This window comes from Onychostoma macrolepis, chromosome 22, assembly GCF_012432095.1.
Source record: "Onychostoma macrolepis isolate SWU-2019 chromosome 22, ASM1243209v1, whole genome shotgun sequence".
NCBI classification, from domain to species: domain Eukaryota; kingdom Metazoa; phylum Chordata; class Actinopteri; order Cypriniformes; family Cyprinidae; genus Onychostoma; species Onychostoma macrolepis.
The window spans coordinates 37,574,777-37,598,593 of NC_081176.1; the positions used below are offsets into that span (position 1 = coordinate 37,574,777).

The 23,817-nt window shown below is 36.2% G+C and overlaps 2 protein-coding genes across 2 annotated transcripts; both read left to right on the forward strand.

Moving 5' to 3' along the window:
• Nucleotides 1-27: 27 nt before the first annotated feature.
• On the forward strand, nucleotides 28-13,262 carry LOC131529963 (uncharacterized). Its single transcript, XM_058759996.1, has 5 exons — nucleotides 28-352; nucleotides 6,880-7,206; nucleotides 8,899-9,234; nucleotides 9,660-9,812; nucleotides 13,123-13,262. The coding sequence occupies exons 1-5, from the start codon at nucleotides 307-309 to the stop codon at nucleotides 13,152-13,154; spliced, it is 894 nt and encodes a 297-aa protein (XP_058615979.1). The 5' UTR covers nucleotides 28-306; the 3' UTR covers nucleotides 13,155-13,262.
• Nucleotides 13,163-23,419, forward strand: LOC131529962 (uncharacterized). Its single transcript, XM_058759995.1, has 7 exons — nucleotides 13,163-13,421; nucleotides 14,491-14,799; nucleotides 15,111-15,425; nucleotides 19,488-19,799; nucleotides 20,859-21,164; nucleotides 21,565-21,618; nucleotides 22,075-23,419. The coding sequence occupies exons 2-7, from the start codon at nucleotides 14,496-14,498 to the stop codon at nucleotides 22,179-22,181; spliced, it is 1,398 nt and encodes a 465-aa protein (XP_058615978.1). The 5' UTR covers nucleotides 13,163-13,421; nucleotides 14,491-14,495; the 3' UTR covers nucleotides 22,182-23,419.
• The last annotated feature ends 398 nt before the right edge of the window (nucleotides 23,420-23,817 follow it).

Sequence of the window (23,817 nt, forward strand, 5' to 3'; positions counted from 1 at the left end):
CAATCCGCCATAAAACTAAGGAGAAGGAGTCGTCTCCGCCATTAGTGTCTTATGCGCTTTGCTGTAGTATTTCAGATTTTGAAACATAAACGCACTTCTTCTTTAGTAGAGCATACAAAGTAATGTAAATTAATTAGTCAGTCACAGTCGGTATAAAAATATATATGTTTTTCTTTTGGCATTCAGTGGGTTTTCTTAACAATATCGTGCTTGACCGTCGGGGTGTGGGTGCGGTTCAGAAACAAACAACGATATTCCTATTAATCGTATCCGTCGAAATCTGATTTCTCAGGAATCTTAAACAATATGAAGAGAACTTTCAAATTCTTTGAGATCTTAATACTGATGTGCGGTAAGTGCGCAATTTCAGTTTATTTACCGCTTTCTGTTCATAAACCACTTTCGGTTTCACATTGACGCTGGAAACGGCGGTGTTCAGTGGCTGATGTTTTCTCATCCCTTTGCTTTATTACCTTATTAATAATGAGCACGTTCACTTTTATGGCACACAAATAAATGCTATTTTCCTGATCACTTGAAGCTGTGTAAGAATAAATGAGTTAAAACAGATGAAGCAGTGCTTTCTGAATGTAATTCTGAAGAAAAACTAGTTTAGAGAAAGATGAGATAAGGTTGCAAATGCCTCTTCCAGGCAGGATCGGAAATGAACACACACCCTGATAAAGTTGGTTTGATGTTGGAATTTGGAAGTGGCGAGTGGTGACTTATTAAAATAGGTAATTTATGCCGAGGGATAAAATTAAGATCGACCCTGAAGTTGAAAATTGGTATGCATCTCCTTTAGTGGGCAAGGTGGCACTATAATAAAGAATTTAGTTTTAACTAATAATTTTGCAACCATGTGTGACAGAATCAAAATTCTTATTTCTTCTGAATCCTTGCTAAGCCAGAATAATAGTAAATTTATTTTTATGATTACCTAAAGACTTTATCTGCCAGATGTGCCATATAACATATTCATTATATACAGGTGCTGGTCATGTAATTAGAATATCATCAAAAAGTTATTTATTTCACTAATTCCATTCAAAAAGTGAAACTTGTATATTATATTCATTCATTACACACAGACTGATCTATTTCAAATGTTTATTTCTTTTAATTTAGATGATTAGAGCTTACAGCTCATGAAAGTCAAAAATCAGTATCTCAGAAAATTAGAATATTACTTAAGACCAATACAAAGAAAGGATTTTTAGAAATCTTGGCCAACTGAAAAGTATGAAAATGAGAAGTATGAGCATGTACAGCACTTAATACTTAGTTGGGGCTCCTTTTGCCTGAATTACTGCAGCAATGTGGTGTGGCATGGAGTCATCTGCATTGTTGGGTCTGGTGTCTCTCATCATCTTCTTGACAATACCCCATAGATTCTCTATGGGGTTCAGGTCAGGCGAGTTTGCTGGCCAATCAAGCACAGTAACACTATGGTCATTGAACCAGCTTTTGGTACCTTTGGCAGTGTGGGCAGGTGCCAAGTTCTGCTGGAAAATGAAATCAGCATCTCCATAAAGCTTGTCAACAGAAGGAAGCATGAAGTGCTCTAAAATTTCCTGGTAGATGGCTGCGTTGACTGTGGACTTCAGAAAACACAGTGGACCAACACCAGCAGATGACATGGCAGCCCAAATCATCACTGACTGTGGAAATTTTACACTGGACTTCAAGCAACATGGATTCTGTGCCTCTCCAAATTTGATGGTTAGAGCTTACAGCTCATGAAAGTCAAAAATCAGTATCTCAAAATATTAGAATATTTACATTTGAGTTTGAATAAATGACCATCCCTACAGTATAAATTCCGGGTATCACTTGTTCTTTGAAACCACATTAATGGAGAAGACTGCTGACTTGGCAATGATCCAGAAGACGAACATCGACGCCATCCACAAAGAGGGTAAGTCACAGAAGGTCATTACTGAAAGGTGTGGCTGTTTACAGAGTGCTGTATCAAAGCATATTAAATGCAAAGTTGACTGGAAGGAAGAATTTGGGTAGGAAAAGGTGCACAAGCAACAGGGATGACTGCAAGCTTGAGAATACAGTCAAGCAAAGCCGATTCAAACACTTGGGAGAGCTTCACAAGGAGTGAACTGAAGCTGGAGTCAGTGCTTCAAGAGTCACCACGCACAGACGTCTTCAGGAAAAGGGCTACCAAGCCACTTCTGAAGCAGAGACAACGTCAGAAGCATCTTAACTGGGCTGTGGAGAAAAAGAACTGGACTGTTGCTCAGTGGTCCAAAGTCCTGTTTTCAGATGAAAGTAAATTTTACATTTCATTTGGAAATCAAGGTCCCAGAGTCTGGAGGAAGAGTGGAGAGGCACAGAATCCATGTTGCTTGAAGTCCAGTGTAAAATTTCCACAGTCAGTGATGATTTGGGCTGCCATGTCATCTGCTGGTGTTGGTCCACTGTGTTTTCTGAAGTCCACAGTCAACGCAGCCATCTACCAGGAAATTTTAGAGCACTTTATGCTTCCTTCTGTTGACAAGCTTTATGGAGATGCTGATTTCATTTTCCAGCAGAACTTGGCACCTGCCCACACTGCCAAAGGTACCAAAAGCTGGTTCAATGACCATAGTGTTACTGTGCTTGATTGGCCAGCAAACTCGCCTGACCTGAACCCCATAGAGAATCTATGGGGTATTGTCAAGAAGAAGATGAGAGACACCAGACCCAACAATGCAGATGAGCTGAAGGCCATCAGAGCAACCTGGGCTCTCATAACACCTGAGCAGTGCCACAGACTGATCGACTCCATGCCACGCCACATTGCTGCAGTAATTCAGGCAAAAGGAGTCCCAACTAAGTATTGAGTGCTGTACATGCTCATACTTCTCATTTTCATACTTTTCAGTTGGCCAAGATTTCTAAAAATCCTTTCTTTGTATTGGTCTTAAGTAATATTCTAATTTTTTGAGATACTGATTTTTGACTTTCATGAGCTGTAAGCTCTAATCATCTAAATTAAAAGAAATAAACATTTGAAATATATCAGTCTGTGTGTAATGAATGAATATAATATACAAGTTTCACTTTTTGAATGGAATTAGTGAAATAAATCAACTTATTGATGATATTCTAATTATATGACCAGCACCTGTGTGTGTATATATATATATATATATTTTTTTTTTTTTTTTTTTTTTTTTTTAAACTGTTTTTCAAAGTTTAATTTATCTTTGAATAAATCTGTGTCAAGTTTTTATGACAGCCACCATTTAATGTTTATATTTCAAAAAATGAATTGGAGTAGAAGTATAATTATGTTGTAACTTTTATTATAAAAACTTAATTGAGTGCAATTTAATTTCTTTGCATATAAATCAGTTAATTTTAACCTTCAATATTATGGTCATGTAGTACCAACCGACTCATTTATATTTGGGGACAGTCGTGGCATAATGTTTAGAGAGTAGGACTTGTAACCCAAAGGTCGCAGGATTGAGTCTCAGGTCCGGCAGGGATTGCCGGTAGGGAGAGTGAATGTCCAGCTCTCTCTTCCACCTTCAATTCCATACCCGCACCGCCGCATCATTAGCTGCCCACTGCTCTGTGTGTGTTCACTTCTCACTGCTGTGTGTGTGCACGTGAACTGAGCACTGATTTTGCTGAGTTAGATGTGTTCCCAGGAATAACATTTTAATCCAAAAATTTAGTCTTGACAGTCCAAAAATCTAGTTAATGTAGTTAAAACGGATTTTAATCCAAAAATCCAGAAGGGGCGCCCGCAGTAATGCAACGCTGTTTCATAATTGCCAGCAGAAGAACAGCAAATGCAGAGTTGCGCACTTGAAAACAAAGCCCCCTAGACAGTGACCATGTGCTGATTCTGAACGCGTCTCTCACATAGACTGACAAAGGAGTATACTTTAAAAGCTTGCGCACTCAACTGTTTGGGGAATGGGGCTTTGTGCTCGTGTATCCTACCTCTCTCATTCGGCAGAAATCCAAATATTCCATAATATTTCCATATTTGCAATGTAACAGATCTGAATGCTAAACTATTATTTATTATATAAATTATAGGCTTTGTACTTCAGTCGCGTTCCAACGGTGACACAGAGGCGCGCGCGCTGATGTTTGGTTCACTGTATTTTATTTTGATAAAGTACCAACTGTGCTGTCAAGTTAGCAATGCTGGAACTGATGTATGTTTTTTTTGTGTGTGTGTGTGTGCGCGCGTGCGCTCCGGTGCGATCACTGCAACTGTTTCCTTATACCAGCAGAATCAACTTTAAACACTTATTGTCTTATTAATAATCACTGTATAAAGGTCTGCTTTTATTTCTGTACACTCACAATGAAAACAAAACAGATTTTATATATATAACATGTAATAATATTTAGTGTTTTCACATCTAGATGGAATTTTTTTTTTTAATTTGCACAACTGTCTGTTAAAAATAAATGAAAAGAAACTGAGCATAGTAGATTTCTTTTTTTCCCCCGAAATCTTATCGAACCATGACATCTGTGTACCGTGCCGCCCCTAATGTGTATGTATTAGGGGTGTGCGATATTGACAAAAAATAATATCTCGATATTTTCTGGGATTTTGTTGATAACGATAATTAGACAATATTTTGCTGAGTGTGTTATTGTGCCGGTAGCTTAAGGACTGTCGTGGACAGCTGACTCCTAAAGTTTCTGATATTCTTCATATTCTATGTGGTGGTCAGTTCACACTGATAGAAATTAGAAATTAATCTTTTCCAATAAGTTTAAAATGATTTTTACATTTTATGGGCATTTTTACCTTTATAAAGCCTTTTTTTTTTTTTTTCTAAAAGTGTCCATTATCTTTTGAGTCAAAATCTTACATTTAATCAGTGAATTAGAATAATAAGACATTTGGGCTGTTACCAAGCAAATTAAATCAACACAGAAGCTTCATCTGAAGTGGCATTTAGATGTATTTACACACTGTTTAATTCAACACATGAATGCATTTAACCTGCAATTACAAATGCATAAATAATGTTTTGATATATTAAACATAAACCATTGAATACTGATATTTAAAATGATTTAAAACATGAAAAAAAAAGTCGAAATGTGAAATTAAAACTGCCAATTGGTGGCAGCAAATCACTGTTAATAAGTGAGTCTCTGCGATTGAACCGAATTATTTAAATGGTTGATTCATTCAGGAACGAAACACCATCATGTTGCTCAGAAACTCAAAACAGTGCTGTGGCTGTGTTTGAAATGATTTTTGTTGGCGAAATAGAGCAAAAACGGGCAATATTGTGTCTAAAACGTAAGTCTCTTAATTAACTTCACACTTCACATTAACTTTCACATGAGAAAAATGGCACTCTTCGTGTGAAATTGATTAACTATATGAAGTGGTATAAATACAGTCGTGATCAGAATTATTGGCACTCTTGGTAAATATGATCAAAGAAGGCTGTGAAAATGAATCTGCATTGTTAATTCACAAAATTCTAACCTTTCATTGGATAATAAGAATTTAAAATGGGGGTGGGGGATATCATTATATTTTTCTCTAATACACATTGGCCACAATTAACGGCCCCCTTTTATGCAATACTTTTTGAAACCTCCATTTGCCAGTTTAAAAGCTCTAAATTTTCTCCTCTAATGCCTGATGAGGTTCGAGAACACCTGACAAGAGATCAGAGACCATTCCTTCATCCAGAATCACTCCAGACCCTTTAGATTCACAGCTCCATGTTGGTGCTTCTCCTCTTCAGTTCACCCCACTCATTTTCTACAGGGTTCAGGTCAGAGGACTGGAATGGCCAGCAGAAGCTTGGTTTTGTGCTCAGTGACCCATTTTTGTGTTGTTTTTGAGGTTTGTGTTTGGATTATCGTACGGTTGGAAGCATGTCCAAACATGGCCCATTATAAGATTTCTAACAGAGTCAGTCACTTACTGATTTTTTATCTGTTGGTATTTGATAAAATCCATGATGCCGTGTGTCTAAACAAGATGTCCAGGACCTCCAGCAGAAATATAGGCCCACAACATCAAAAATACAGCAGTATAAATACATCACCACCTCAGGTGTGCATTATTTTTCTAATAATCCAACGGCCCATCGTCAATTATTCCTTACACACACATATATATATTCACATACGTACATACAGAATAACTAATAATGAATTGAAAGCGTGTGAGTCAGAATCAAATTGAATTGTGAAATTTGTGTTGAATATAGATGTTTGTGCATGTAAACAGTCAAAAAAAAAATACAGAGCACAAAGTCCATGCCAAAGAGAGTGAAATTCTCCAGCAGCCAGCACCTGCCTAAGACACATTGTTTGTAGTCCTGATATTTTTTTTTTTTTTCTGGAACGCAGCTATGTCATCATGGCTCGCCCTCAATCAAAGGTTATATAAGACCAGTTATAACATGACACAGTTATAGCATCTGAAATATAATAGAGGTAAAAAACAAAAACTTAACAATAATAATAAACAATAATAATAATCACTATCAAAGCTCCTGCACAAGTTGTTCTTGTGAAGGGGTTTCGGGTCAATCACAAAAGACTGGAGCTGGCTCACCAATCAGAGCAGACAGGGTTTTTTAAAAGGCAGGTTTTAAAGAGACCGTTCCGACACAGGGTGAAAACAGGTGCAGCAACAATTTAATATCTAAGATTTTCTTTTTCTTTTTTACATTATATAATGTAAACATATTCTTGTTGACCCCATAAACAAAATTATGTACCTGTAAATGAGCATAATAGGGTCCTTGCAATAAGTCAGATTGTGTTTATTAAGACAATACTCATCTCATTTACTATAGGTCTGTTCATTAACAATACGAGCAGTGTGATGTGAGTTTAATCTCTGAGAAACTGTTTCTGTTTGTTCTCCAGGTGTGTTTGGTGCTGCAGATGAAGTGAAGACCGTGTCAGTGATGGAGGGAGATTCTGTCACTCTAAACCCCGATCTCACTCAAATACAGGGAGTTATTCAAATAATGTGGAGGTTTGGAGATCCAGTTTTGACCATTGCCAGAATTGATGAAGATGGGAACTCATTTTCTGATGATGAGAGATTCAGATTCAGAGGCAGACTGCAGCTGAATCAGACCGGATCTCTGACCATCAAAAACATGAGAATCAAACACTCTGGACTTTATCAACTAAAAATCGACCACAACTCTGGGATCTCAGATCAGAAATTCAGTGTTACTGTATATGGTGAGGATACAAATATTTTTGAATAATTAGACATTTTGAAGTTTATTCCCAATTAAACTGAGATTTAAATTGCAGCCAGCATATATAGTTAGAAAGTGTTCAGCAGTCTTACAGAATTCTAGTTTCACAACCAAACAGTCATGCTGTTGTTTTGAAAATCATCACGCCTGTGATCACGCCGCATGTGATCACATGACTGATATTCAGAACAACCGCATGATGTGGAGTGTGATAATTCTTATATATTACAGTTTTAGAAATATAATCATATTGAGTGACTTATATTTTACACATAATTGTCACATACTGGTTGAAGCAGGGGTGAGGTAAAGGATATAATCACAGCAGTATAAAGTTAATTAAACACAGAGCTGAATAAACCAAACACTTATGGAACAAGAAAAGAACAAATGGGGTACAACATAATGAGAACTGACCAAGAACTGAAAGAAACAGGGCTAAAATCCACAACTGAACCAATAATTGAAATGAGACACAGGTCACACAAATCAATTAATCAATGAAAAACCATTGAAAATAATGAACGCAGGTTAAGGAAACTGATCTAGAAACAGTGAAAACCAACTCAAAAGCAAACACAAATGCAGAAGACCTTTTACTACAAAAATATGGCCAGATATTTTTAGTTTAATTCCACTGGTATTAGTATTGAAAATTCAAAGCAGGATCAACTGTTGTATCGAATTAGGAATTATTCTATCTGTTGAACACTGAAAAGTGAATTATTTAAAAAGTGAAGTGTTCCTGTTGAAAGATTATGTGTATCTTTAGTCAGATGCATTTACATTGTGACTTTGTCCCAGATGCAATGAACAGGAACTGTCTGTAAAGGTGTGAACCAAATGGTCCACGCATTTAGAATAACAAAAGAACAGTACTCCTCGGGATCTTCTTGCAGATTGCAAGATCTCCAGCGCGAGGTCCTGACAGTATCTGTTGTTTCTAGCCATTTATCTTATCTTATTTTATGTATTAGAGAAATCTAGTACATTGGCGAGCCACCCAAACTACTGCTCAGCCAAATACAGCAAAATCTAACACTGTGCTGTTTCATGAAATAAGACAACTCATCAAATCAGTCAACAAATGTTGTACATCTCAAAATGAATATTTTTATTAATCTACATATGCCTTGTTTTGGCAAACCTTTAGTCCACAGTGAAGACAGACAGGAGCTTTGTCTTACTCATGCTCAGTCAACACAAGCAATCACTGAATGTTAATGGTTCTCTTTTAAGTTTACTTCCAACAAAACACATGCAAAACTGGCGAACTACGGTGTGATAATATAGTCCATCAGTCCATTTGCATCCTTGAGCACGGTCAGGTCAATGAGTGTTTTCACTTGCTGCTTTCAATATCATTGGTCTGTGCTCCTTAAGTAACTTTATTATGCACCTGTGCACTACTTGTGCCCCTTTTACCTATAGAGGGAGCAGACTCAAATACACGTTAAATAAAGAATAAACATTAAAATAAAGAATGCATTTAAGGAAAATTCAATACAATACTTAAATTAGATTAAATACATATCATAAACAAATAAACATACGGCTCATGCATATATGTAGTAACCATAAGATAAACTAACTGACTATAAAACTTGATATTCTAGTTCCAGTAACAGTGTTTAATATGTTTAATCTCTATTTGTGAATCTGTTTCTTGTAGAGTCTCCATCTGTTTTTGCTGGGGCTGGAGCTGAAATGAAGATCATGTCAGTGATGGAGGGAAATTCTGTCACTCTTCATGTTCCTCAACTACAAGGAAATGAGCTGATAGTGTGGAGGTCTGGAGATGAAGGAAAACTCATAGCTAAACATGATACAGAGGCCAAGAGCTCACCATTATATGATACTGATGAGAGATTCAGAGACAGACTGGTGCTGGATCAGACTGGATCTCTGATCATCACAAACACCAGAATCACAGACTCTGGACTTTATACAGTGAAGATCAGCAGCAACACACAGACCTTATACAAGAGATTCACTGTCACTGTCAGTGGTGAGGAACTCAAGTCTGATTGTAATGATTGTTTATCAGCTGTCTGGGAATGATTGTATTCGTTAAAACTGTTTCTGTCTTAGATTACTGACACCTGTGAATACATCTGTACTACATTTTGATTATTGTCAGGCTTATAATGACAATGTTAACATATTTAATTAGTTTAATCTTCATCGTTGTTTTAATGTTTATATGTAATTATCACCATCATTAACATTAAGATCTACTTATCAAATACACATTTATATTTTATAGTGCTGATGTTTCTAGTGTTTATAGATCAGACACACATTCACTCTAATGACTGTCTCTTTTTATCATTACAGTATCATATCTTCACTCGGGTTATATAGTGCTGATGTTTCTAGTGCTTGATATATTTCAGACATGCATTCACACTAATGTCTGTCTCTCTTTATCAGTTCCAGATTCAGTACCAGGTCTGTCTCCAGCTGCTGTAGCAGGGATAGTTGTTGTTGTTGTTGTTGTTGTTGTTTATCTGCTGGTGTCTACAACTGTAGTTGGTTTGATATGCTACCGTCGCCACAGGACCACTAATCTACCAACCCAAACGTGTAAGTATTACAGCTGATACAGCAAGAGAAAAAACATTGAGATTTATTGTGGTTCAGTAGAGTTTAAATGTATAGTATGATTTTTCAGTCAACATTTCTACTTTAACCACAAGTTCTGCTTGTAATTGATGCAAAAATTAATGAAGTGTGTGATTGTCTAGTATTGAGCTGAATTACATTTAATGTATTAATTATTGAATCACTATCTGTTTAAAATGCTGAATTTAAGATGTTTTTGATTGTCTATTTGTGTTTTTGTAGTTTTGTTCTTTTATTGAAGGTTGAGATATTTAGCAGAAACTGGCCTAAAATCACAGTCCTGCTGTCCTTCGGTCTTTCATCTTGAGTTTTATTTGCGCTGCCTGAGTCTTTCATAGCACCTCACACGTGTGTTTGTGTTTTTATCATTATGTGTGGCTTCATTCACTTTGTTCATTTAAACGTCATAAACTATTATTACAGAAACTCTAAACTGAAAACCAAGAAAATGATATGGAGAGAGTGTTTGTGTCTCTACTGTAAATGACACTCATGTTTATAATTCAGCTAATATATCTGAACATATCTGGTCAGTTAGTGGTATTTATTTATTCAGCAACACTGTAGAATAGGGAACACTTATTTACTATTAACTACGACTTTTCAATAAATTCTTAATTTGATGCTTATTAATAGTTAGTAAGGTAGTTGTTAAGTTTAGGTATTGGGTAGGATTAGGGATGTAGAATAAGACATTAATATGTGCTTAATTACTGCTAATAAATGGCTAATATTTTAGTAATATGCATGCTAATAAGCAACTAGTTAAGAGACCCTAAAATAAAGTGTTACCATTTATTCCCATAAAGGGATAGTTTATTATAAAATATAAATTCTGTTATCATTTACCCACCTTTATGTCATTACAAACGTGTGTGACTTTATTTCTTCTGTCAAATACAAAATAAGAAATCTGGATAAACATTATAGAGCTATCTTCTATACAACAGTAGTTTTTAGTGATCATGTCTGTCAAACAATTGTAAGTATTATTAAGTGGCATCTGTCATAAAAGTATCATGTGACTCGTTTACTATATTCAAAGACTTCTCAGGTCATGTGATGGTTTGTGTGTGAACATACAGAAATATGAGTAACTAGATAAAAAAGTTTGTCAAGACCAACTTTAGGTTGGTTTGAGAAAGCCTAGCCTGAAAGTTTAAAGCAGTTGTAAAAGCCTGAAATTTGAACATTTAGGATAACATGTTGATAACATGTTTCTTGCATTATTAGCATGTTTTAGCATGATTAGCCTATTACTAGCATATTGTTGGCATGATTAGCATGTTACTAGCATGTTGCTAGAATGATTAACATGTGATTAGCATGTTGTTAGCATGATTAGCAAGTGACTAGCATTTCGCTAGCATGTTTCTAGCATGATTAGCATGTTACTAGCATGTTGCTAACATGATTAGCAAGTGATTAGCATGTTGTTAGCATGATTAGCAAAGTGACTAGCATGCCGTTAGCATGTTTCTAGCATGATTAACATGTTACTAGCATGCCACTAGCATGTTTCTAGCATGATTAGCATGTTGCTAGCATGATTAGCAAGCGACTAGCATGTTGCTAGTATGATTAGCAAGTGATTAGCATGTTGTTAGCATGTTTCTAGCATGATTAGCAAGTGGCTAGCATGTTACTAGCAAGTGACTAGCTTGTTTCTAGCATGATTAACATGTTACTAGCATGACGCTAGCATTTTTCTAGCATGATTAGCATGTTGCTAGCATGATTAGCAAGCGACTAGCATGTTGCTAGTATGATTAGCAAGTGACTAGCATGTCGTTGCCATGTTTCTAGCATTATTAGCATGTCGCTAGGATGGATAGATAGATTTATTGAATGGATTAGAAATGGTACATAGAAGGGAATTCTGATTGAGTGTAATGGGCTTCGGTGTGTTTAGATTTGAATTTCGACAGTTGGAGTTTGAATAGTCTTGGCTCATCTGAACATTCCGTCAATGTAAGTCTATGGGATTTTTATGATTTTTAATCTTCAGTTTTATGAAAACCATAAGTCTGATCAGTTAGAAAAGATAAAGCACACTAAGTCAGATCAGTCTGAAGAGCTGGACTGAGTTTGGTGGTTCTAGCTTGAAAGCTCTAGGAGTAGCGTTCAGAAATTTTAGTCTCATAAGAATAATAATAAGCAGCTTAAATAGCAGATCAGTAGGTTGGTTTTCTCAAAGTCTCTTTAAGACAAGTCATGTCACTTGGCGGCCATCTTTGAAACGCCTCTCAGGCATCCAAGTGCAGCTCCTATCTCTTTGTATGGGGAAACATCAAATTCTCCAAAACTGTTCACTAAGCTTACGATAAAATTTCATATTTGAAATCACCAAAGAAATCTGACAACAACTGTATCATAAATGTTTCTTTTGCTCAAATAGCGTTATAAAAAGCTTATTTTTCAGGCTAGATCAGCCAATACCCATGTGCAGTCCTAAACGCACGTCTCAGCACGCTGACTGTTTCTATAGCAACCGGGACTTGTAACTGCAGCTGCAGTGACGCGCTGACTTTACCGATTAGTGATTGGCTCTTTCATTCAGAAGGCGGGGCTTCCTGCGATTGAACGCCCATATTGAGCGTTGCATTTTTCCCCATTCAAAACTATACAAGTGACACGTCTTGGGTATTCTATAGTCTTTGGTTTTCTCAAGCCAACCTAATTATTCACTGATCATCTTCCTGTTCACTAAAGCTCTGAAATGCAACATAAAAGGTATTTGAGCTACAGACATGAAAGAGGGAATTAGTGGACTGAATGTTTCATAGATGAATTCACACGTGTTTGAGTATGAAAAATAATATTTGAGAATTACAGCAAAGAGTTTCAGCAAACAAACACTTAAACTGCACAGAAAGCTTCAGAAGACTTACAGCACATGAACTCATTTTCTGTGTCTTTAATGTCGTTTGTAGAGGCAACTTTTGTAAAGGACATTATAAACTGTTATTACATGGAAAAGAGCTGCAATATTAGTATTTACCTGAAAGAACAGTTTAAAAACAAGTTTGTTCCTTTGACTAAAACCAGATTTTCAGTGGAAAATATTTTATGAACCAGTTAATTCATGTTTAACACATGCAACATTATTGCAAATTGTTACAGATCTTTAGTAAAAGTTCTCCAGTAGATGAAGTGATTATTAGAAACTCATATGAAGAATCACACAGTATCCTCTTATGTCCTTTGTGACATGTTCATTTTCAGACTCAGTAATAATCTCCTCTTTTCTCCGTTTCTGTGCTGCTGTCAGGGTCAGTGCCGGCGGAGATTGTATCACTCTAAACCCTGAGACTGAAATACAGACCAGTGATGAGATACAGTGGCTGTTTGGAGCTGAAGAGACTCTCATAGCTGAAATCAGAAGAAAGACCAGAGAGATTACTAAATATGAGGGTCCTAATGGGATATTCAGACACAGACTGAAGCTGGACGAGACGACTGGATCACTGATCATCAAGCTCATCCTCACTGAACACACTGGACTTTATACTCTGAAGATCAGAAGAGGCAGAGAAACCTTATACAAAAGATTTATTGTTTCTGCCAAAGGTGAGTCGCTCCAGTCAGAATAATAATGATCACATTCTTCCTCATTCATTCATTTTTTTTCTAAAGTGAATTATTACATACCTCCCCAGTCTAGGGATGGGAAGGAGTAATAAAGAAAGTGGTGGAGGAATGGAGGGAGATTTCCCCTTCTACTGACTCACACGCCACACCAACTTCAATGCAATTCATTACAATTTATTGAACACAGGGAAGCACACAGAACTTCAGGAAGGGTCAAGGCCAACATAAGAAACAAAACATACTAACTCCCAAAAGCAAACTACCTAATCTAACAAATAAAAAAAGAAAAGAAAATACAAAATATTACACTATCTCCCTGACTATCCTTAAACAGGAGAAAAAGGGTAGACAAAATAAATGGCAACCACTTCCCTACAGCATCCCACAAAGACCAAAAAAAAAAAAGAAACAAAACAAATCTTGGTCTTACAGAAAAAGTACAAAACTCACATGTTAGGGTTAAATAAAACCTCCCACAAGAGGACTAAGAAGCTGTCACCACTTTTCATCAACAACAAATTAACCACAAACACACGAGAAAAAGTCAGCAGAAGGCACTCTTGCTCCAAGCCTCCACACTCCAGACATCTCAGCTCTGCCTTTTAACTCCAAACAGTGGACCAATCAGAAGAGGGCAGTCATCAACGATGTCATCTACTAATTGAACTCCACCTGTGAATCCTCATCAATGTGAGAGAGAGAGAAAAAAAACAAGCAGAGCACATACACCAAAAAGGGACACTCCCACAAATCCTGGGACGTAACAGAATTCAGTTCAAACTGCTTAATGTTTCGACTCCCTTCAGAGTTTCTTCAGATCATTTCAGTCTAAAGTGTGTTTCTGTCTTTGGTTATTATAAAGTTAGTTTATAAAATCACTCCATTGGCCTGTGTTGTCATATAACCACCTACTGTGACAAAGTGACAAAAGCCCCCCGAAATGAAATTACAAATAAAATGTCAAACTCTGTTGTTCACATGCACACGTTCTTGATCTAATGTCATCTGTGTATTTCTGTCTTTCTCTGCACTGTTCTCACACATGAAGAGAGGATGATAGAAGTGATGGAGGGAAAATCTGTCACTCTAAACCCTGAGACTGTAATACAGAGAGATGATGAGATGCAGTGGCTGTTTGATGATAAAGAGCAGCAGACTGTCCTGGCTGAAATCAAGACCACAGAGGTGACTAAATATGATGGTCCTGATGAGAGATTCAGAGACAGACTGGAGCTGGACAAGAAGACAGGATCACTGACCGTCACAAAGTACACAGCTACACACTCTGGAGTCTACACTCTGAAGATCAGAAGAGGCACAGAAACCTTATACAACAGATTCAACATTTATTATAAAGGTGAGTCGCTCCAGTGAATGTAATAATGATCACATTCTTCCTCATTCATTCATTTTTTTTTTCTGAAGTGAATTAAGTTCAAACTGCTTCATGTTTAGAGGATAATGTCAGTAAGAGCTGTATTTAATGTTTTTATACCCAATTTTATTTTCAGCTCAAACTTTTCACACAGCAGCGTAAAGATCATCACTGATAAAACAGCATCTGCATGATCTGTGCAGAAATGTAAAACTTTGTTCACATGCACACATACTTGATCTAATGACATCTGTGTGTTTCTGTCTTTCTGTGCTCTGTTCTCACACATGAAGAGGAGATAGCAGTGATGGAGGGAGCATCTGTCACTCTAAAACCTGCTACTGAAATAAACAAAGATGATTTGATACGGTGGCTGTTTGGAGATGAAGAGCAGCAGACTCTTATAGCTCAAATCAAAGGAGAGACCAGAAAGATCGTTACACGTGATGATGCTGCTGGTGGGAGATTCAGAGACAGACTGAAGCTGGACGAGACGACTGGATCTCTGACCATCAACAACACCAGAACCACAGACTCTGGAGTCTATTCACTAGAGATCAGATCCAGCAGAGGGGTTTCAGACCAGACATTTATTGTCACTGTCAAAGGTGAGTAGCTGAAGTCAGTATAATAACAATCACAGATCTTGTCCGAATGAGACAGACAGTGCGTTCCTTACACAGATTTCCAAAACATTACTTGAGCAGACTGACTGCCCATTAGTTGTGGGTGGGGATTTTAATGCTGTCATAAATCCTGCTTTAGATAAATCTCAATTTGATACAACAGCCAATCCATCTTCTAAATTACTGAATAAATTTATCACGGAGCTCAACTTAATCGATCTTTGGAGAATTCAGAATACTAAAGCTAAGGACTTCACTTTTTTTTCTAATAGACATAAGACTTTCTCTAGGATAGACTACATATTTCTCAGCCCATCTTTAATTTCGTCGAATTCGTCCATCTCTATATTACCAATTTTATTATCTGATCATTCTGCTGTGTTGTGCAGTGTTCCTCTCTCCGATGTTAAAGCCAAAGCCCTAGATGGCGCTTTAACATATCATTATTAAGTAATCAGACTTTCATTACTTCATTAAAAGAATATATTAAGGAATTTCTTGAAATCAATATGCCCTCTGATGTGGATCCTCAAATAATGTGGGAATCGACTAAATGCGCCATACGAGGATTCTGTATATCTTTTTCTTCTACTCTTGCCAAAGCGAAAACTTACCAATTTACACAATTAGAAAATAAAATACAATCATTGCAAAACCTACAAAAACAACATTTTACTGAGCAACAGGCTACACAGTTGTCCTCTTTAAAAGAAGAATATGATTTACTTTCACACTCAAAGGCGGAATTTATTTTACATAGGACTAGGCAAAAATATTATTTTGAATCAGAGAGACCTAGTCATTTATTGGCCCTTAGGTTGAAAGAATGCGAGTCTAAGGCATATATTAGCGCAATAAAATCATCGGATGATCAGGTCACCATGAATCCTGCGGCAATTAATGACATATTTAAAGGTTTTTACATGAATCTGTATAAAGCCGAAACAGATTTTGATGAACCAATTTGTAAGCAGTATTTAGATAAATTGGAACTGCCTCGGATCTCACAGATGGATAAAGAATCTTTGGAGGCCCCATTAAGTTTGGAGGAGCTTCACGTCTCTCTAAAAAGCCTTCAAAAGGGCAAATCGCCAGGTCTAGATGGTCTCCCCCCGGAATTATATTTAGAAATTTGGGATTTGGTAGGGACACTTATGCTTAATTCATTTAATTTTGCGATTGAACATGGGGTTTTCATAGAGATCAAAAACATCACTGATTTCATTACTTCTTAAAAAAGGGAAAGACCCATTAGATTGTTCCAGCTACAGACCGATTTCGCTTATCCCATGTGATCTTAAAATCTATGCTAAAGTTTTTGCTTTTCGTATGGAGAAGGTAATTCATAGTCTGATCAAGGAGGACCAAACTGGTTTCATCAAGGCGCAATGCATCTGACAATATCGTCGACTCCTTCATATTCTGGACTTTGCAGACTCCCACCCGACCCCTTGTGCGGCCTTTTCACTTGATGCAGAAAAAGCCTTTGACAGGCTAGAGTGGAATTATATGTGGGCAGTTCTGCAATGTTTCGCTTCGCGAACACTTCATTTCTATGATTAAGACATTATACCACTCACCTGCAGCATCAGTCATAACTGGTAATATTATTTCCCCCCCGTTCCCTTTGCAGCGGGGAACAAGGCAGGGATGTCCGCTTTCACCCTTATTGTTTTGTCTATCTCTTGAACCCTTAGCACAAGCCATCAGGAAATCTGAAGTATCGATTAAGATTCATGATCATAATCATAGTATTTCGTTATACGCTGATGATATTATTCTATATTTAGACCACTTTGATGTTTCAGTCTCTAGTGTAATTAAGGAATTTGATAATTTTAGTAGCTTATCAGGATATAAAATAAATTGGAGCAAATCTGCTTTAATGCCAATTAACAATGTTAAAGTCAATTCTTCTATTCCTCATTTATCCCTATTAAGGAATCTTTCATCTATTTGGGCATTACCATATATAAAAACATTCATAAGATTGCCAGAGACAATTTTAATAATATCTTAGTTAAAGTCAAAAATGACATTCAAAGATGGAAGAATCTTAAAGTCTCTCTTCAAGGAAGAATTTCCACTGTTAAGATGAATTTGTTACCTCGATTTAATTTTTTTCTCTATGCTACCACTTTCTCCCCTCCAGGTTATTTTAAGGAGATTAACTCCATAATTTCTAAATTTATCTGGAATGATAAATGCCCCAGAATTAAACTTACCACATTACAACATCCTAATAGCGCAGGAGGACTGGCTGTACCAAATTTTGAACTGTATTATTGGTCGCTCCAGCTTAAGGCTCTTCATAATTGGGTTGATCCTCAATCTACAGTTTCTTGGAGAGTGATTGAAGCTGACAAGGTTAAACCAAATAGACTCCAAGATATGTTATTTACTGGCACAGGAAAAAAAGGGGATAAGTATAAATTTGGTCCGGTTGTGGCCAACTCTATTAAAATCTGGAAAACGGTGGAACGTCGGATAGGAGGAACTTCAAATTTTGTAATAGTACACCTTTATGGCACAATTTTAATTTTGTATGCGGAAATCGTCCATTTGTCCAACCCTCTTGGTCCTCTTTGGGTGTAAACACATGCGGTGATATATATGATAACCAGGGCCTATGTTCATTTCAGACATTAAGAACCAAATTTTGTCTACCAGCATCCGCATATTTTGTCTTTCTTCAGTTACGTTCTGCTCTCAAAGCGTATGGAGTTCCTTGGGCATCTCCCATCTCCTCTCATCCTATGCAAGATTGGATTGCACCATCTGTTGGTCGGCCGTCTGTTTCTTTAATATATAATAAGATTATTGATTGCATTACAAAACCTCTTTCTATTCAAACTATTTGGAATAGGGAATTATCTGACCTTAATTTATCTGTCGACTGGGAGAGAGTGTGGTCTAATCTCAGTTTAACATCTAAAAATCTGGCTCATCGTCTTATTCACTTCAAAGTCATTCATAGAGCATACATAACTCCTTACAAAAGATTTAAAATGAAACTACAACCGAATCTCAACTGCCATATATGTAATACTACATCATCAGGTACTTTTCTGCATATGTTTTGGGAATGTCCTGTCGTCATCAGTCTATGGACACATGTAAACCTGGTTTTATCATCCTTATTGCAAATGGATTGGTCTGTTAATCCAAGTTTGTGTCTTCTTCATGATGATTCTGATCTCTGTATAACCTCAATGCAAAAGAGAATGATGTTTGCTGGTTTTACAGCTGCGAAGAAGACAATAATGCAAAACTGGTTTACACCGCACATGTGTGGAAAAACATATTGGATCCGTAGTCTCCTGCACATAGTGGCTTGTGAATGTACAACAGCACGAATCAATGGGGCCAAGCCTTCTACCATCGATGCTTGGCAGTGCTTTCTTTGATATCGTGACTGTATAAAGGAGTGACTTTTGTGTTTTCTTGCCTTTCCTCTTTCCCTCCCTTTGATTGGACTTTGAGATATTGAGTATGTGTCTGTTGTTGTTTTTATTTTTATTTTTATTTTTATTTTTATTTTTATTTTTATTTTGGATGTTGTGTATAAAAATAAATAAAAATGTTGATAACAAAAAAAATAACAATCACAGATCTTCATCGGCAGTTATTCCCCATAATTCTGTTCTTCTGCAGGTAATTCAGCTCAAACTGCTTCATGTTCAGACCTCATTCAGAGTTTGTTCTGTAGATTATTTCATTCAGTTTTAATATCTCCCATTGAACTATATTGTGAAATAAACTCTGTTCTGTTGCTGCCCCAAAAGTACTTCCTTAAGCTTTTAGTTAGTTCAGCACTCTGTATAAAGTTCACTTTGAAGTTTTCTTTAAGTTATCAAATCTGAAGCAGACAGTAATATAAAGTTTCTGTTTAAGAAAACTGAAAACTGTCTTCATTTCAGACTGATAAAACATCATCTGAATGGTCGTGATGTAGTCATTTTAAACTCTGATCTTCACATGAACACACTTGATCTAAAGACAGATTTGTGTTTGTTTTTCTCTGTTTCTGTGCTGCTGTGGCAGATAAAGTGGAGGTGAAATCACTGAGTGAGGGAGATTCTGTCACTCTAAACCCTGATACTGAAATACAGAGAGATGATCAGATCCTGTGGATGTTTGGAGCTCAAGACCATCTCATTGCTCAAATCAGAGGAGGGACAGTAGAGACATATGATGATGGTAATAAGAGATTCAGAGAGAGACTGAAGCTGAACAAGACGACTGGATCACTGACCATCAAAAACATCAGAGCTGAACACGATGGACTCTATAAACTACTGACCATCAGCAGCAGCAGAGGGATCTTCTACAAGAAATTCATGGTTTCAATACGCGGTAAGTATTCAGTTTTCAAACTTCAGTTTAAAGTTGGAATTCAGCTTAAATTCAGTTTATTTTTTTTAAATGCACAGTGTACAAGTGATGTTTCATTGAATGAACAGTTTTACACTGAACTGACTGTTAATAGACAAAGGTGCACAGTATAGTGTGTGACTGTAATTTGACATTCATTTTGCATTTTTCCTCAATTTATCCAATTTGTTCAAAATGATGACTTAATACAGAGAAGGAAAATAATATACCAATTAAGTATAAATAATTTACCTGCATTTATAAACATTTTATGTGTATTAAAACATGTATAATTTTGTTCTAAAATAGTATAGTTATTAATGTTACATAATTAGTACAGTGGCGGATCCTGGCACAGGCAATATAGGGGTGGAATGAGACACCGCATGCAGCTTTCAGACGTGACTTCTCTTCTTTATAGTTCACTCATGGCATTATTGTAATGTGGAGAGCGCATTAACATGAGAGCACATGCAGGTAATGCGTGAGCACAGTTCTCTCAGATATACAGTGTGCTCTGTTACTAACTGACTCTGCTCTCTCTCTGATATTGTGTGTGAGCTCAAACACTATCCTGTGCTCTCGTGAGTCTCTGTGTGCTCTCTCATGGGTTTATTGGTGCTAGAAGCTGTCAACCATCAGACTTTCTCAATTGACCAATGAAATAACATAGTGTACTTTTAAATTGTAAAGAAATGAAGGATCCATTATTGTATGTCAAATGTACAAATTTCATGAAAGGAACTTAAATTTTAGTCAGACAGTTTTCTAGGTATTTTTATTATTTAATAGTTATTTGAGTTAAGTGCTTTTATAGTTTTACAATAAAAGTGTATCAGAGCAGAGCATGTAATGTTGCATCTTTATACCTTTTGGGGACGATGTGTCTTATTTTGCCTGGGACACCAAATAAACCAGAACCGTTACTATGTGTACATGTATAACACACACACACACACACACAAACATCCTGAATGAAACTTTACTAACTTGTTATAATCTCCTCATTTATCTATTTCTATGTGCTGCTGTGACGTAAAGTGGAGTATGTGTCAGTGACTGCAGGAGATTCTGTCCATCTATCCACTGGTCTTACTGGAAAACACACAGATGATGAGATACAGTGGAGGTTTGGAGAAGAAGTGAGTCCCCTAGCTGAAATCAAAGGAGAGACCGTAGATACATATGATGATCCTGATGAGAGATTCAGAGACAGACTGGAGCTGAACAAGACGACTGGAGATCTGACCATCAAGAACTCTACAGCTGAACATACTGGATGTTATAAAGTGAAGATCCGCAGCAGTGAAGGGAATAAAAACAGGACATTCTTTGTTATTATCAGCGGTGAGTCGCTCCAGACAATGTAACAATGATCACATTCTTCCTCATAGATTCATATTGTTCTGCAGGTAACTCGGATCAAACTGCTTTAATGTTCAAACTCCATTCAGCGTTTGCTCTGTAGATCTTTTTTTTTTTTTAATCTATTATTAAAGATTAAAAATGATTAAAGTTGCTGCCTCACCTCAATGAGTATTTCGTTCAGCTTTTATTTATGTCAGCACTCTGTAAATAACGCAGAAATGTATATTAGATTCTTCTCCTCGGAAACACCGCAGACTCTTTTTGTTTTGAACTGATAAAACTGCATCTGAATGATGTTTATAAAGTCATTTTGAACTCTATTGTTCTTATCCACACACTTTATACAGTAATGGATGTCTTTGTGTTTCTCTGGTTCTAGGTGCTGCTGTCACACATGAAGCGAGGAAGAAATCAGAGATGAAGGAGAAGAATGGTGAGAATCTGCTGTTTGCACTGAACATCTTTAACTTTACAACAATATCATGATCTGAAGTGTGTGATTTGGCTTCATTCGGTTTATTTATTCAGATTTCAAACAAATGACTGTAAGTGAATTAAAGAGTGACTGTCCTGAGAGAAATGACCTTCTGATGAATCTTTTAATGCTATAAACATCCGAGATGTAGAAGTGTAAATGACCCAAGTAAACTTTTACATTTCAGATTGCATATTCTAGTAGCACGAGTTCACAAATATAATAAATGTTTATTTTCCAGAAAAGTGCTTAGATTGAATTCATCAAATGAGCAAAATGTGCTGCTGACAATCTGTTAAATAAGTTTGTACACTGTAAATGCTTCACTTTAGTTTTGATGTGTCGTATGAAGAAATCCAGATCAGTACATCATCTCTGTTTTTAATTCATCAGTGTCTCTGTATTTTCCTTCAGACTCCAGAGAGAACCGAGGGAATGAATCAGTGACTGTAGAGATGCCGCTGTTGAATGGAGAGGATCCTGATGTAGTGAACGAGGAGGAGGGGACGAGTTCACTTTAATAACATAAGACCCGCCCACCAGTGTCAATCATTCTGACATCATCAACATTTCAGCTCCAGCTACAACAACAAAACATTTTGGATTTGAAAGATGCTATGTGTTATTACTCTGACTCTACCAACATATCTAAAAATATATATTTTCATCTTTTTTATTTTGTTTGGCAAATTTTGATGGGCTCAATTCCTACTCTCACATTTTCTGATTGAGGTTGACTCACTGCTCGTCTTTTTTGTTTGACTAGCAAAAGAAAAAAAAAAAGTCAGGTTTTTGAAAAAATTAATTTCTATTGACTCTGATTAAGTTCAGACAGCTCTCTTTCGTTGCTCTTTATTTTATTATTATTATATTTTCCCCTTATTGTAAGCTACCTTCCCCTTTGTTTTAATTTTCCTAATCATGTGTATACAGTTATTCTTACTTATATCTTCTTTTCTTTGATAATATTCATGTTTTTTAATAATTAAAAAAAATAAAAAAATCTGATCAAAAGAAAAAACAACAACAAAATTGTTCTGCTTTCATGAGCCTCTAGAATCCGTCCAGTGAAAGTGAGAAATGTTAAACTTGCATGTACAAAGCTTCTTTGGTTTCAGATTGACCAAGAAACATGTTTATCAAACACTTTCATGTCATTTTAATAATGTTACGCTTCATACCTGTTACTTTATTAACATAATGCTAGTTTGACTCTCACAGATTTGATTTCATGTGATTGTAGACAGTGAGAGTCAGAAAGTGTCATGTATGCTTTTAATAAGACGTTTTATCACAGCAGTATTTCTCTAACCATTGTATTCACTGTTTTTATATAATTAACAGCAGTTCCAGATTAATGTTGATGTTCAGTATTGATTACAGTCTGTTTTCAAAGATCTGTATTCAAGCTGAAGCACTTGAAATGAGCTTTATTGCACTTGTAGCAAAAACATGTAAAATCACATTTGTTCAGTTCTAGTATTGATATGATACCACATGCGTTGTGCTTTGTGTTGTTTTATTAAATTTGTCAAAAGCATCTGCTTGATGAATGTTCATGTTGGATATTGATATATCGCTGATCTTAATGTTGGATAATTTCTGTCATCTAGTGGACAAACACTGATACAGATGTTGCTTCCTAACAGCTGTTTTTAAATGCAACACATTAACAATGTGCCTAAATATACATTTGTATGTACTAAATATAATAAAAACAAATTGTGTGAGAAATGTTGCTGCATACTGTATGTTCTATGATTGATACAAAATCAAATCTACAGAGTAAACCACAAACTGAAACAGCAATAAATAATAATAATGTTTTGTGGTCGAAAGATATGTGACATTTAATTATTTTATAGTTTACATTTTTTATTTTATTCTTTTATAGTTTAAATTATCATCTAGACAGGCTTTTATTGCGATTGTCAACTGCTGCAAAGAAAAGGCTTTTATATGCACTTCATCTTTTTCAGCACACGATGGCAGAAGAAAATAGAAATGTGAAATATTAGCAAATGGGATATGATCCCTGTCTTGCATTGTAGATGTGTGAAATGTGCAATACAAATATAGAATAATAAAAGGAACATTCTACCAGAAATGTACATTTCCACTTGTAAAAATCTTGGGGGGAAAAATATCTTATTTTAA